The sequence below is a fragment of the Lonchura striata genome, chromosome 8, assembly GCF_046129695.1.
Source record: "Lonchura striata isolate bLonStr1 chromosome 8, bLonStr1.mat, whole genome shotgun sequence".
NCBI lineage: Eukaryota > Metazoa > Chordata > Aves > Passeriformes > Estrildidae > Lonchura > Lonchura striata.
The window spans coordinates 5,254,267-5,267,968 of record NC_134610.1 but is presented as its reverse complement, the minus strand read 5'-3'; the positions used below and the strand labels follow the sequence as shown (position 1 = coordinate 5,267,968).

At 36.4% G+C, this 13,702-nt stretch overlaps 1 protein-coding gene across 2 annotated transcripts in view; it reads right to left on the bottom strand.

The window, feature by feature from the left end:
* LRP1B (LDL receptor related protein 1B) overlaps window positions 1–13,702 on the bottom strand; it is a 626,862-nt gene that overhangs the window by 104,373 nt on the left and 508,787 nt on the right. For both annotated transcript variants that reach the window (XM_077784902.1, XM_077784903.1), the window contains exons 48-56: window positions 12,501–12,614; window positions 12,171–12,320; window positions 9,559–9,681; window positions 7,690–7,809; window positions 5,134–5,262; window positions 4,176–4,298; window positions 3,184–3,324; window positions 1,921–2,108; window positions 303–486 (exon numbers count right to left, since the gene is read on the bottom strand). In XM_077784902.1, the coding sequence (XP_077641028.1) occupies window positions 303–486; window positions 1,921–2,108; window positions 3,184–3,324; window positions 4,176–4,298; window positions 5,134–5,262; window positions 7,690–7,809; window positions 9,559–9,681; window positions 12,171–12,320; window positions 12,501–12,614 (1,272 nt within the window). The remainder of the gene's footprint in view (window positions 1–302; window positions 487–1,920; window positions 2,109–3,183; window positions 3,325–4,175; window positions 4,299–5,133; window positions 5,263–7,689; window positions 7,810–9,558; window positions 9,682–12,170; window positions 12,321–12,500; window positions 12,615–13,702) is intronic.

Here is a 13,702-nt window from a genome sequence, read left to right as displayed (position 1 = left end):
TCAGAAGCAGTGATGTATTTTAACTTTTTTAATACTTTTTCTAATAAAGTTAATTATTCACACTTTCAAAAACCACTGTATCTATTTATTACAAATGAGCTGAGGAAAATACAGACTAAAAATATAACTTATTATTGCATTCAGACACAGTCACATTGCTATTTTATATTGAAAAGAAAGCAGATTCAAAGTAACCCTGTTTTTATCTTGCATATAAAGGCAACATAGACCTTGGGGCTAATTTTTTTCCCACAAATTATTTAAATACAGCTGAGGATTATAAAAGCATTAAACAGTAATACCTGAAAGGGATTTGCAGCCATTTGGGTTATCAGGCTGTGTTTCATACCCTTCTGCACACAAGCATTTGTAGGTTCCATAAGTATTGATGCATTGCTGGCTACAGGGAAATCCAGATGAACATTCATCAATATCTACACACGTTTTGCCATCATCCTTCAGGAGGAATCCAGGCCAGCATTTGCACTGGGAAAGAAAACCAAATACATTCATTTTTAATCCTGTTTATCACCTGTGTGTACTTGCTTCTGAATATGCTAGCATCATAAACTTTTTATGCATCTCATTTTTTCAAATAACATCTTAATTACTTTGCTGCTTGTATGGTTTACAGGAGGCATATCTAATTTTCTTTTCAGATATTACTGATGTGATCCTAAGCACCATATAAAAAAAAACAAACAAACAAAAAAAAAAAAACCAAAAAAAACAACCACCCAAACAAAACCCTGTGGAATGACTAATTATTCTTTCTACTTTAACTGAAGAAAAAGTAAAGCACACCTTTTCAAAACTATAGAAAGGATTTTTTCTTGAAAATAATGATGGATGGACCTTTGGAGTTCTTAATTTTCAATGATACATCTGTTTTTTGCTAAAGATAGACAGTTTTTAACTATTTTCCCTGGAATCATTGATACCACCTAGCAATCTATGTAACCAGCACAGGAAATGTGAATGAGAACTCTTGAGGCCAATCAGAAGATGGATGTGGACAATTCTTGTGGGTCCCTTCTAACTCAGAATATTCTCTGATCCTGGCAAGTTTATCACATGCAATGGGAAAGGTGCACAATACAACTGGGCAGAGGGGTTCTGAAATAGGGGTAGAAATTTTATCTACAGAATATTTCCTCTCATGTTCCCTCCTACATTATCTGTTTCTCTCTGCAGAGATCCAGAGCGTGCTTTCTCCACCACTTCAACAACTCTTGGGTCTCTGTCTCAACCCTCACCCTTCCAGAGGGTTGAATTCCAAGCTGCACAGATTTTATTTAGTTCTCAGTGGGCCAATGTTCAGCTGAAAAGATGAAACTTTGGGAGTGCAGTTAGGGTTACTTCAGAGTTAAAACCCTGGAAAAAGTCTTTCTTCTATTTTTAGCTGCTATTTACAGGCTACTGCAGGCTGTTCCTCTCTACTTGTCAAGGCCAAAGAGCAGATTCAAAAAACAGCCTCACATGCAGACAATGAACAGTTTTATTCTGTTACTAAGGTGATATAACTTTGTTTAAATATTTCTGTAAGAGTCTCTGTCTTGGGGAAAGAAAAAAACAAAACAAAACAAACTGGAGAAAACCACTATTTCTGCTGCTCATTCCTATACATTGTAAAATTTTTACTCATTGATTTTCAGTGCTCTGTATAGACCAGTACGATTTGTGGTATTTAAAGCATTGAATGGTCTTTTTCATAGCTTTAAAAATATGTACATTTTTAAAATACAATTGGCAATTCTTTGCTTACAGGAAATGAAAATTAGAATGTTCTTATTTTGACACATAACCTACTTCACTACAAAGAGATACCATACAGTGGGGCTTTTTTATAATCATGCAGTAGTTAAGTAGTTCAGAGCTAAAAACTCACATTATATTAAATCATATTTTGCAATTATTCACCTTGTATCCAACAGGAAGGTCCTGACAATCTTGGGAACAGCCACTGACTTTCTTACTGAGGCATTCATTAATGTGGCAGCTTTTCTCATCAGACCCATCACTGCAATCTTCTTTGTTATCACAAACCTCACTCTGAGGAATGCACTTGCCATTTTTGCACATAAAAAAAGAGCTGTTACATGACTGCTCTGGAAAACAAAAAAGAACACACAACTTGGTGTCATCTCTTAATATTTGGAATTAGTTTTTTCATGGATCAGCTGCTGTGTGCATGCAAAAGGAAAAATATTGTGTAACAATTGAATATTTATAATTTATTGATAGCTTTATAATAACTTTTCAGTGTCTTTGGAGATTATTCCTCTCCTGGAAAAATGAGTGAAGGCATCAACTTATTAATCCCTCCTACATATTTGTTTTCATATAATGAAGAACCCTCTACATAATCTCTGCACAAAACACAGTTCTTTTTTCCAAAAGTTAAAAAAAACCCCATGAGTTCCACCCTCTGTGGATGCTGAGGGGTTTAGGAGCACAACTGCCTGAATTCCAAAGCATTCCTTGTCTAATGACCTGCAAATATGTTCTTCCCTCTTTGGCAAAACTCCAATACGACATTTCAGCTACATTCAGATCCTTCAAATAACAATTGGAACATTTAAATAAATATAAGGTAGGTGTGCTGCCTCACCTCACAGCAGATGCATGTTTTCCATCAAAATTGGAATAAAGAACCAGGCTACAGTGCAATGAAATGCTAAGGTCTAGACAGAAGAATTGGTCTTTCAGAAAGCCACAGAACAGAACAACAAATGCAGACCAGGACTAATTTCCCTCTCAAAAATCAGTCAGACCTCATCAAATTTATCAATCTAAGCAGGAAATATCAATAAGAACTATAGTATAATTTATAATTTTTACTGGGAGCAACTTTACATCTCCTTTGATATGAACTCCTTCTGTGTGATGAATATCTGGAACACAGTAACATTATAAGCACAAGCTAGAAACTTTGGAAATTACAATAGTAATATCATCATCTTTTAGCATCAGCAGGAGTTATGCACTAAGGAAGTGTCTGCTATTTTATTCCATAGGAACTGGTGGCTTGGACTTTGTGAAGTGAAGTTTAGGATGCTCAGAACATTTTCTCCTTTCAAGACATGAGCAAAATCACCACGAAGGCACTGGAAATTTAAGCTATGAGGTTTTTCTGACTTAGGACTCTAAAGAAAGTTCACCCGTGCTCAAAAAATCACAAACCTGAACTTTTGCACTTGGCATTGATAGGTGCTTCATCAGAGTGGTCTGGGCAGTCAAAGTCCCCGTCACATTGCCACTGGGAGTTCAGCAGGCAGCGCCCATCAGCACAGGTGAACTCCCCAGGACGGCAGCGACGATACCCTACAAAAACACACACCACTCACCTCATGTTTGCTCCCACTGTTTCAACACAAAACTCTGCATTTTTGAAGCAACACAACAAAAGTTATTTTTTGCTCCATTTAGAGGTGCAGAGTGTTGTGCTCATACACCAGCAAAGAGAGAAATCAGCATAAAGAAATCTGTAATATACAGACATTTTCTAGCTATTTTCTGTTGTGGTTCTCATTTCTGGAGGAAATTTAAGAGTAAATAACCAATATTGATTGTAACAGCACAAAACTAGACATGATAATCACCAATTTGTCATGTTGAAGGGGATATTTGCTCTGTATTTTCCATAAATATTATTTATATAGATTAATGTTTCTGAGTATGGCCCAGATATATTGAATAGACACTCAGAATATATATATATATATATATAAAATATAAGAAACCTAAATTCATGTGAATGATGAAAATTAAATATTCACATATGGTTATAGTTGATATAATTTAAATGCAGTGATAATCATGACAGCTGTGTTTGATTCTTTGATAGGAAAAAAACATATATGGAGACAATGACAAAAATACATATAATAAAGATAAACTTACTAAACAAGAAATTCTAGGGCATACTTTTAAAATTCTCCTAAATATTATTAGCAATCAACTCTAAGACTCTATGGAAAATAATTTGTCACTGCAGTCCCAGATCCAAGTTAATTCCAAGCTGTATTAATTAAAGAATAATTTACAAGTGAGAATTAAAACAATAAAAAAAAAAGAAGAGCTTTATTTTTCAGTAATGCCTTAGAGTAGCAGACTCTGAAGAATGCCTTACAGTTAGCAGTGTGAAACTATTTTATTTATTTTTTTATACTTGCCACATTCCAGGGATTCATCTGATCCATCTCCACAGTCGTCATCGTGGTCACAAACAAACTGTTTGGGAATGCAGACTTTGTTATGGCACATGAAAGCATTCTCATCACAAGTGTTATTGGGAGCTAAGGAAAATACAGCACATAAAAAAAAAAAAAAAAGAACGAAATTGAGAACAATCAGATAAACAGACGATTTTCTTACACAAAGATGAAATGAGAAGTGAATTTGAGGGAATTCAATGGAAATAACCATAACTTTTTAGTCAGATAAGAAGCATCACACAATTCAATACCAGAAAAAGCTAGTCATCACAAAGAAAGCTACAGAAGTAAAGATAGCTAAAATCTTCTGTAATCCAAGAATGAAAAGCTTCAAAAGTCGATGCTGTCTATGACTAAACTAAGGTCTGGCTCTGAAGAAAACAACATTTGGGAAGAAGAGATGTCCTTATATTGGTCTGCTCCTGAACAAATGCTCTTTGAAGTCCACAAACACTCCAAATATACAGAATATATTATGTACCATTTTTATGCATTAATTAAAAAAAAACCCTTCAATGAAACTATTACTGAATTCCTGACACTGTTCATGGAAATGTGTCTCAGGTAGACAGGAAGTAACATTTTACAGGGATCTGAACAATTATCCAGAATAAACTGATGACAAAACTTGCATCTTCCTTCTTGATGCATAACCTCATTGACATGAGCAGCATTTTCTTCAGGAGGAGCAATAAAACTGCAGAGTCCCTGAGGTGCTGACTTTCACCAGGAAACACTGCAAAGAGCCTGTGACGTACAACACATCCTGACCTCCAGCTGGCTGCCTCGGCGTGAAGCCGTGGAGGATCCTCTCCATGTGCTCACACGTGGGTCAGCACTCTTCACCAGCAAAGTGGACATTGAAACAACATGAAATAGCATGGGAATGACGGGGTTTTTTGACATGCAAACCTACCACAGCCCGCTGTGGAGAGCTCGTCGCTCCCGTTGGGACAGTCGCGCTCCCCGTCACAGAGCCAGTGCTGGGGCACGCAGGCATGGGAGCCCAGGCAGCTGAAGGTGTCTGCAGCACACGTCACTGAGCCTGGGGACACATGGCAAGGGAGCCCTCAGCACCGAACCATCCCAAATCCCCCTCTGGAATACCCTAGCCCATGTTTGTATGGTGACTGGTCATGATTAAAGGGGTTTATTTTAACATCTCGGCGATCATTTCATTCTTCACATTATGATAAATCTGCTGGCTGGGGTTGTCTGTTTTACAGTCAAATTTTCACAGAATTTACAGAATCATTAGGTTGGAAGAGACCTTCAAGATCATTCAGTCCAACCCAGCCCAAACACCTCAAATAAACCCTGGCACCCAGTGCCACATCCAATTTTTTAAACACATCCAGGGATGGTGATTCCACCACCTTCTAGGGCAGGCCATTCCAGAACATTATTACCCCTTCTGTGAAAAACGTCTTCCTAATATCCAACCCATATTTCCCTTGGTGAAGCTTGAGGCTGTGTCCTGTGGTTCTGTCAGTGCTGCCTGGAGAAAGAGCCCAACCCCACCTGAGCACAGCCAATTTCAGGGAGTTCTAGTGATAAGGTCACCCCTGAGTCTCCTTTCTCCAGGCTGAACACCCCTAACTTTTGGCCATCTGCTGTTTCTTCCATTCTTTTCATTAATTCATTCTCTTAAATTTCCCATGCTTCATGGAAACTCTCCAGCAGAGGCTACTTTTGCTTATTTAAACTCATTTGCCACTTTTTGATATTTCTGGAATTGAACTTCAAGTTAAAAAAATACTGATGTTTCTAAGACTGAAAAATCTGACGTAATTTTGATCTCTTTTCTCCTTGAAATTCATATCTGACTACTGTTCCTAAGAAGAAATTCAGCCTTAACTCCCCCTTTGTCATACCCAGAGCAGATTTTTCTCACTTTGAGAGAAGTTAAGTGTCCTAAAAAATTAATATTTTACCATATTATAACAGTATAAGTTCTACCTCCACCCCTTTCATTTGCTGGCATGTCATTTTTGATTAAGCAACTACTTCAGCAAACCAGATTTTTTCTCTGTCTATTTAACACTTCTGGTTATCAACAATATTTTAATGTGATTACACACACTGGAAATATGGAATAAATAATGTTTGTTGAATGGACTTTAAGTAAAAGTATTTTTGAAAAGGAATATATCTTTAAATGGTAAAAGCTGAATTTTTAAAAAGAAACTTAAAATAGAGAGAACGACAGAACTGATTTATAAATATCAACAAATTGTGACAGCATGACTTGACACAATGTGATTTTCTTTGGAAAAGAATTCAATAACACATTTCCAGTCCATTAAACCCTAGAATAAACACAACATTTTCAATTACTTATGCACCTTGAAGAGTTTGGGAATTTGAGAGGAATATCATCCAGTAGAAAAAAAAACCACCTAAACCAAAAATGCAATAACTTTAGCATCTTTGAGCACCTGACACTCAAATGTAAAATTAAAATGGGGTTTTACACCAAGGACAGGAACTGGAGAACAGACTGGCTGTCCTTTTACCCAGCTGGTTTGCCATTAATAACTTTACTGTTTGTGATGCCTTAAGTTTCAGCTTTCATATTTTTAAGATTGTGTACTGCTTTAGTGTGTGACTCTGAACTTCATAAAAAGTGTTAGTAAGTTCTCTTCACAGCTTAGACAAAACAATCCTTTTCCAGCCTGAGAGCCAAGGACACCATTGCAGCTTCAGGTTCAAAAAGTGTAAACACCAGTGAATTGAGGAGAGCAAACTGGCAGGATGGGATTGAATCACCTGGAGCTGTAATTGTACAATTGACCCTAATATGTCAAAACTTATAAAAGTGTGAAATCTTGTGACCGGTCGTCCATTTTTGTAATCATTTTGGGTAGAGCCTTGGCCAGGCTCTTGCACTGCCCAGGGTGTATCTATCCTTTGAAGGACTTTTAATAAATACCTACTTCATTCTTTTAACTCTGTCTAGCCTCTCCTCCAGGTCAGCCTCTTTAGCCATCAAGAGAATTAGACAAATCTGATAGTGCCCATAAAAAATACCCTATCTGCTGGTTGGAGAGGGCTGAGAGAGGAGATCCCTCACACCCTTTGGAGATTCTGTCCTTGTTCCCTTCCCAGCCTCTCCTTTGGAGCACGTGATCTGTCACTATAGGACACGTGAAAGCACAATGCGAGCTGCTGCTATTGAAAAGGTGAAAAAGAGGAAGTTTATTTTCTGACTCCAGCATTTATACTTTTCCAAAAGTGACAGTGGATTGGAGGGTGAATGTGCCACCTCTCCAACGACATTGGACAAATTACTAGCACATCAAATTTCTCCGCCTCTGTGGAAGAATGATTGTTTACAGAAAGTTGTGTGAGAAAGTTCTCTACAAGAATGTAAACTCAGAAGGCTTTAGAAAATCTTAAGAATCAGGGCAACAGTGATCACCCTCATTAAGCATGATCTGACCCAACCCAGAGCTGAAAAGATCCAACTCACCACAGACAGCATCGCTCTCATCTAAACCATCTCCGCAGTCGTCCTCTCCATCGCAGGTCCACTGCTTGGAGATGCACTTGTTTGCAGAGCAAGCAAACTGATTCCAGGAGCAGGACGAGTCTGGGGATGACACCAGGCCCTGCATTTGTTAGGTTCACAACATCACTGCATTCCCTGCTGTTTCAAGCACAGTTCAGGATTTTTTGCACTGCTCCTTTCTCTCCTCCCGGTTTCCATGTGTTAAAACACTCCAACTCTGTACAATCCCAATCTTGTTATTCAGTATTTTATCAGTTTGTCCAAGGGTTTTCATTCACCAACACATCATAAAAAATAAACAGTGACATATTCCAAAAGACATTCCAGTATTTTCAGTTATTTTGTAAGTGGGATGAGGATAAACACTTTAAAAAACTCAAGCCTAGTTTGCATATTTAACAGATGCTACAACTACAGTGAACTGCTCTATTTGGGTAGTAAGACAGAGAGGGCACAGTTCAAATTTTCCAACCCAGCCTTCCTCCTGAAATTCCAGAAGTTAATATGATGCTCTTTTAAAGATGGAGCTCTTTTATCTCACAAGAAAAATGTCTGTGTGTTTGCTTTATCCCATTTACACTTTTCTATAAATTGAAAATAAGAGCTTCTACATTTTAAAATCAGACTGAAAAACTGTCCTAAATCCATGCTATTCTTTCCTGAAAAAAATCAGGTATTGCATTTTCCCCAGGGTTCTTTCTTTAAGAATAAAGTTTATTTTGTTGCAACTGATTTTGATGACAACAAAATTTAATATTAACATTAAAAAGAATTTTAGGTAAGAAATCTGAATTTAAAGGAGAACACTGTAACAGGTATCCCAAAATGGGCAAGAGCAATTAATAGGGAAAAAGCATTGACTTAACCCCCTTCCCTTTTGCCCTCAAAAATCAGCTAATTAAGTTTACATTATTGTACATAATGTACATAACACCTAGAAATGTAAACACCAATTTGTTCTTGAGAAATGTGGCCAACATAAAAGATTCTGATTGCCACAGAGCACAGCACTTCCTAATTTCAAAGTTATGAGATAAAAATATACAATGTAAACTGCAAATCAAATATGGAAGCATGTCAGTGGGAACTGGGTCATGAACAGAGTAATTTAAAATGTTCAGTCATGGTAAGAAGTAAAAAAAAAAAAAAAAACACCAAAAACTGGAAAAAAAAAAAACAAACAAATCAAAATTCAGGTTTTATTTAAAAAGGGAATAGAAAAATGTGACACTGCTTTCTGGTAGAATTTCAATACAAAAATAATCCATTCAAGTAATCCATACAAATTGAAAAGTCCAACTCTCACTAGGAGTAAAACCAACCTGCTTTGTGTCTTAGGTAAAATTTAAGAATCTGAAAAGATCTGAGCCAGAACAGACCCTTAACCTAGTACACAGCTCATGTTCTATTTTATTTACATAGCTTTTGTCATTACTTTAAACAATTATATCTGTGTGGCCTCTGATGCAAAGCAATGCCTTCTTTGAGGTTTGGGTATTTCCTGCTGGGCTCCAGATACTGACTCAAATTCAGTATATCTGTAAAACTCTTCTAATGAGGAGATGTGAAGAATTAATAAAATTATTAAATATTAAAGTAATAGAAAACCCTGTATATAAATATATCCTTAAGAGAGAAAAAATAAATTAAAGGGCTTTCATTCAGGCATGAAATAGAATTTAAGGTATTGGCAGTATGAAGTATTAAAGCTGAATCTTAAAACATAGCATTAAATACATTTTTATAGAATCTCCGAGATGTAAATGCACACTTCTTTGTTTCCAAAGTGCATTAGTGACTAGAGGGATACAAATAAGACAAAATGCTCACCACAGTGCAATTCATCTACTCCGTCCTCACAGTCTTTCTGCCCATCACAAAGCCAGGTGGTCAGAATACATCTTCCACTAGGACAACCAAAATAATTTTCTTCACATGTGGGTTTGTTTTGAACTGTGATAAAATAAAGAATGTAATGTAAAATGGTCTCTACTAGTATGATTAGGAGCCTAATACATTTCTGCTAAATTTCTGAATACTGATGGACAAAGTGTTCATGTCTAAAAATGGAAAAAAAATTGTGATTATAAAAAAAAAAGTGATAGATAAGTAGTTTAGTGAATAAGTAGTTTAGTAAGCAGAAATAGTTATTTTTTATTTTTTTAGAGAAAAATCAGAGCACAGCTTCAAACTAAATCAAAAGGTTTAGAGAGGAAAGTAGTTCAGTTTACAGGTTTTGAGGTCAGGCAGGTCAGCATTGCTTGTTGTTTTACACCAGCTGAAGAAATTGCCCTTCTGAACTTTCTGCTGTCATTTACAAGATAATTTAATTGTGGCAGTATTTTTGTCACCAGGAGAAGCCACAAATCTCATGCATGCTCTGACTAACAGGAGCTACACCAGTGATGCTGGAGCCAGAGGTTTAGACTTGGTCAGAAATTAAAGTTTTCCTCTGTCTTTTTAATTTTGTTGAGTCAGAAAGTAATTTAAAATTTGCGTTTTATGAATGATTAAGAAACCAGGTGTGAGCAAAGAAAACATGCCACATGTAGAGTTTCATGATGCAAGCAGAAATATTAGTCTAATCACAGCTTAATTTCAAAATCTTAAGCAAGGTCCTGGGAAAACCCAGGATGGAATTCCAAGCACTGGAGACCACTGAAACTCTCTGCCATGGTTTTCATTATTCTCTCAGTGCACTGGATTTGTTTTCAGTCTCTTCTCTTTTGAAAGGAAAGGTAAAGTAAACATTTATGGTTTCTACAGCTGTATGAATGAAAAAAAAAACAATAAAGACTAAAGAAAGTGGAACATCTGTGATGACTTGGTAGATATTAAGGATTCCCTAAGCATAGCTACCTACCATGAATATTTTGCTGTAATTTTCTGTAAGAACAGTGACACTGAACCAAACTGCTAATGGGAATTGCAATATTCATAACAGAAACAACACTCAAAAACTTAATGTGCCAGAGCTGGTCAGTTTTGAATGAAATGGCAAAGGAAATCACATGTAGGCTGAGTGGGAATGGTATTGCTTCCAAGTAAAGGGAGGCATGATCCAGGCAATTAGTCACACATTAAAATGATGGAACATTTTGGCACTCATTTGGAATTCAGAAAGAAGTAATACAAATAAATGGACAATGGAATAAAATGCACATTAGTGTACTTATGCAACATTAGTTTACCGAAGCTGTAGCACACTGCTTTCAACATTTTCCTTGTTATGGAAAAAAATCCCTTTCTTTGTCTAAAAATACAGCAAATTAAGCCATTTTGACCTTAAAGAAGTGTTATAAACAATAAATTCTACATAATTAAGGGAAAATCTAGAAAATGTAGAGAATAGAATGGAAACTCTAAGTTAATATGCATCTATTTTATAGGACTGATGGAAGTTCTTAATGACAGGTTGGCTGACAGTACTGCTGAAGTCCCAGATTCCTCTGGATCCTGGTAATATTTTTGTCAATAAATTTGGCACAATGTATATGAGAATTCTAATAGAGACTTCTGGTGACACAACAGGATTATCACATGGAAAAAGAGAATATTAAATTGAAATAATCATATTATGTCCACTACTATGCAAAAATTGGATGGCATTGAACAAGATAGAATTAGAAGTTTTAATTTTACAAATGAATAAAATTTATTATTTAGTAATAGATAGAAGAAGGAGAGTTACTGGTCAACAGGAGGTTAATTTCCCTCTAGAATTAATAAATTAAAAAATAAATACAAATTTTAAGTTTTCATTTTGTTCTTAGTATTATCAAACTCAAATGAGGGGTTCTGAATAAAAATGGAGGAAACACCTAAATGCCCTCCTTCATTAGTTAAAAATTGAATATTATGAATAATTCATTGGTTAACATTAAATAGAACCCCAGTCCTGTGTCCAGGGCTCAAGTTGTCATGATCCCTTTCTCCTGGCTGCTATCACATAAGTAATAACCCTGGATTCTCCCCTTGCAGCCTATTCCAAGGACCTCCACCAAATAAAAGAGAAAGTAAAATGAGTCAGCAAGAAAAGAAATACCACCCACTAAAGCAGTAACTAATACAAGTTCCTGAGTGTTTATGTCAATGTTTGATGTGCTTGACAATTTAAGGACTCATGTTTTACTTAAATAAAAATGATAAATGGCAGGCCTAACCTGGAGGAAAGAGAAAGCTAGACATCACAGTTTGCTTCAGGAAAAAAAAAAGTCAGTATTCATTGTAATAATTTGCATAATCCTAGGAAACAGTAAATAAAGGTGAATAAACTACATTCAGCATTGCAATAATCTCCATGTTAAATAAATCAGTATTGACCAAATAAACATTTTGCAACACAATGAGAAACACTCTCCCTTCACATATAGGACTTTTTTTCTTTGTTTAAAAGGCATATTAATGTTTTGAGTTTGGTTTTTAAATTTTTTTACAGTTACCTGGGCATTTTAATTCATCTGTATAATCTCCGCAGTCATTAGACCCATCACAAATCCATTCTGGCAGTATACAGAGGGAAGTTGAATTACAGCTGATAAATCCTGAAGATTTTATCCCAAGTTTATAGAAGTAAGCACAGTTTGTATTATCTGGAAAGAGACAGAAAATTACCACACACCTGACACAGCCTCAACATTTAATTTTCACGTTGGGCTCAAGGAGCCCACGCAGGTGTTGGAATCCCAAGCAGCAGCACCAGGAATGAACTGCTCCATAACAAGGAATAATCAGGGAGCAGCTGCTGGGAGGGAGCACGAACACAAACTCACTGCAGTTCTTTTCATCCGAGGCATCTGCACAGTCGATGACCTGGTTGCACTGCGCTGATTTCCCGACGCAAACCCCATCTGCACAGCGGAATTCTGCCGGGGCGCACGCCGAGTCTACAACATATGGTTATAGAGGATGTAAATTTGTGTGCTAAACACACTCTTCAGATGCACATCAGACACATGATGATGCTTAAGCCTTCTGCCTTTTGGAATGAGGCATTCAGAACACACTGTGCCTTCCAGCAGACATATGATTTGGAGTTTATTACACCTTCCAAGTTGCTAATATTTTAATTTATTTTTTTAGCCTAAGAATATGTCTAGGTAATTCAATTCATTTTGGGATTATCAATCGTCCTGGTTTTGCACAATTGCAGATTTCCCTTGGTGGCTGCTATTTGTGAAAAAATTGAGAGCTACAAGAGAACTGTTTTTTTTCTTGTGGAGAAGTCTCCATAACGTTAACAAGAGGGACTTGTCTCCCTAAATGAACTGAAGGAAAGCCTTTTCTACAAGTGGTAAACTTACTGAAATTTTAGTTTTTTTTCTTTACATTGCCAGTGGGAAAGAAAAGGTTGTGGGGGGAGGAGAAGTGTTCTGAAGGTTTTGTTCTGATTCTTATTACTTTTTCTTTTAGTAACTATTAATATTTTATTTTCTTTATACCTTTTTAAAGTTTTGAGCCTGATTTGCCTTTCTTCTAACCCTACCTCACAGCAGGAAATGAGTGCATTGGTGATTGGCCAGCACTGAACCCACCACACTCATTGGTTGGCCGAAAATCTCAAAATTGGCAAAATCTCAAATTAGCGAACCAAACCATTACATGAAATTGGTGTTTCCTCCTGGTTTCAAACTGAAACTTCCCCATCATCATTTGAGGGAGGAAGAAGCATTTTCAGGATAGCCCATGAATTTCTCAGATTTATTTCTTCTAAGACCAGCTTGGGGTTCTTGCCTATTGTTTTTCCCTCTACTTATATTTAGATAAATGGTTAAAAATAATTTGGTAACTTCAAAAAATCCTTGTTACTACAGGTATTTAGCTTTTAGTTATAAATCTTTTGGGATAATATCCCTGCCAACCTTTCTGAATTGTAACTAAGGATTTGTGTGGTTGGCTTGCTGGTCTATATGCACTGGCTGTTGCATGGATAAAAATATTCATGTTAAAAGATATAAATCAAAAAACAGTTCTG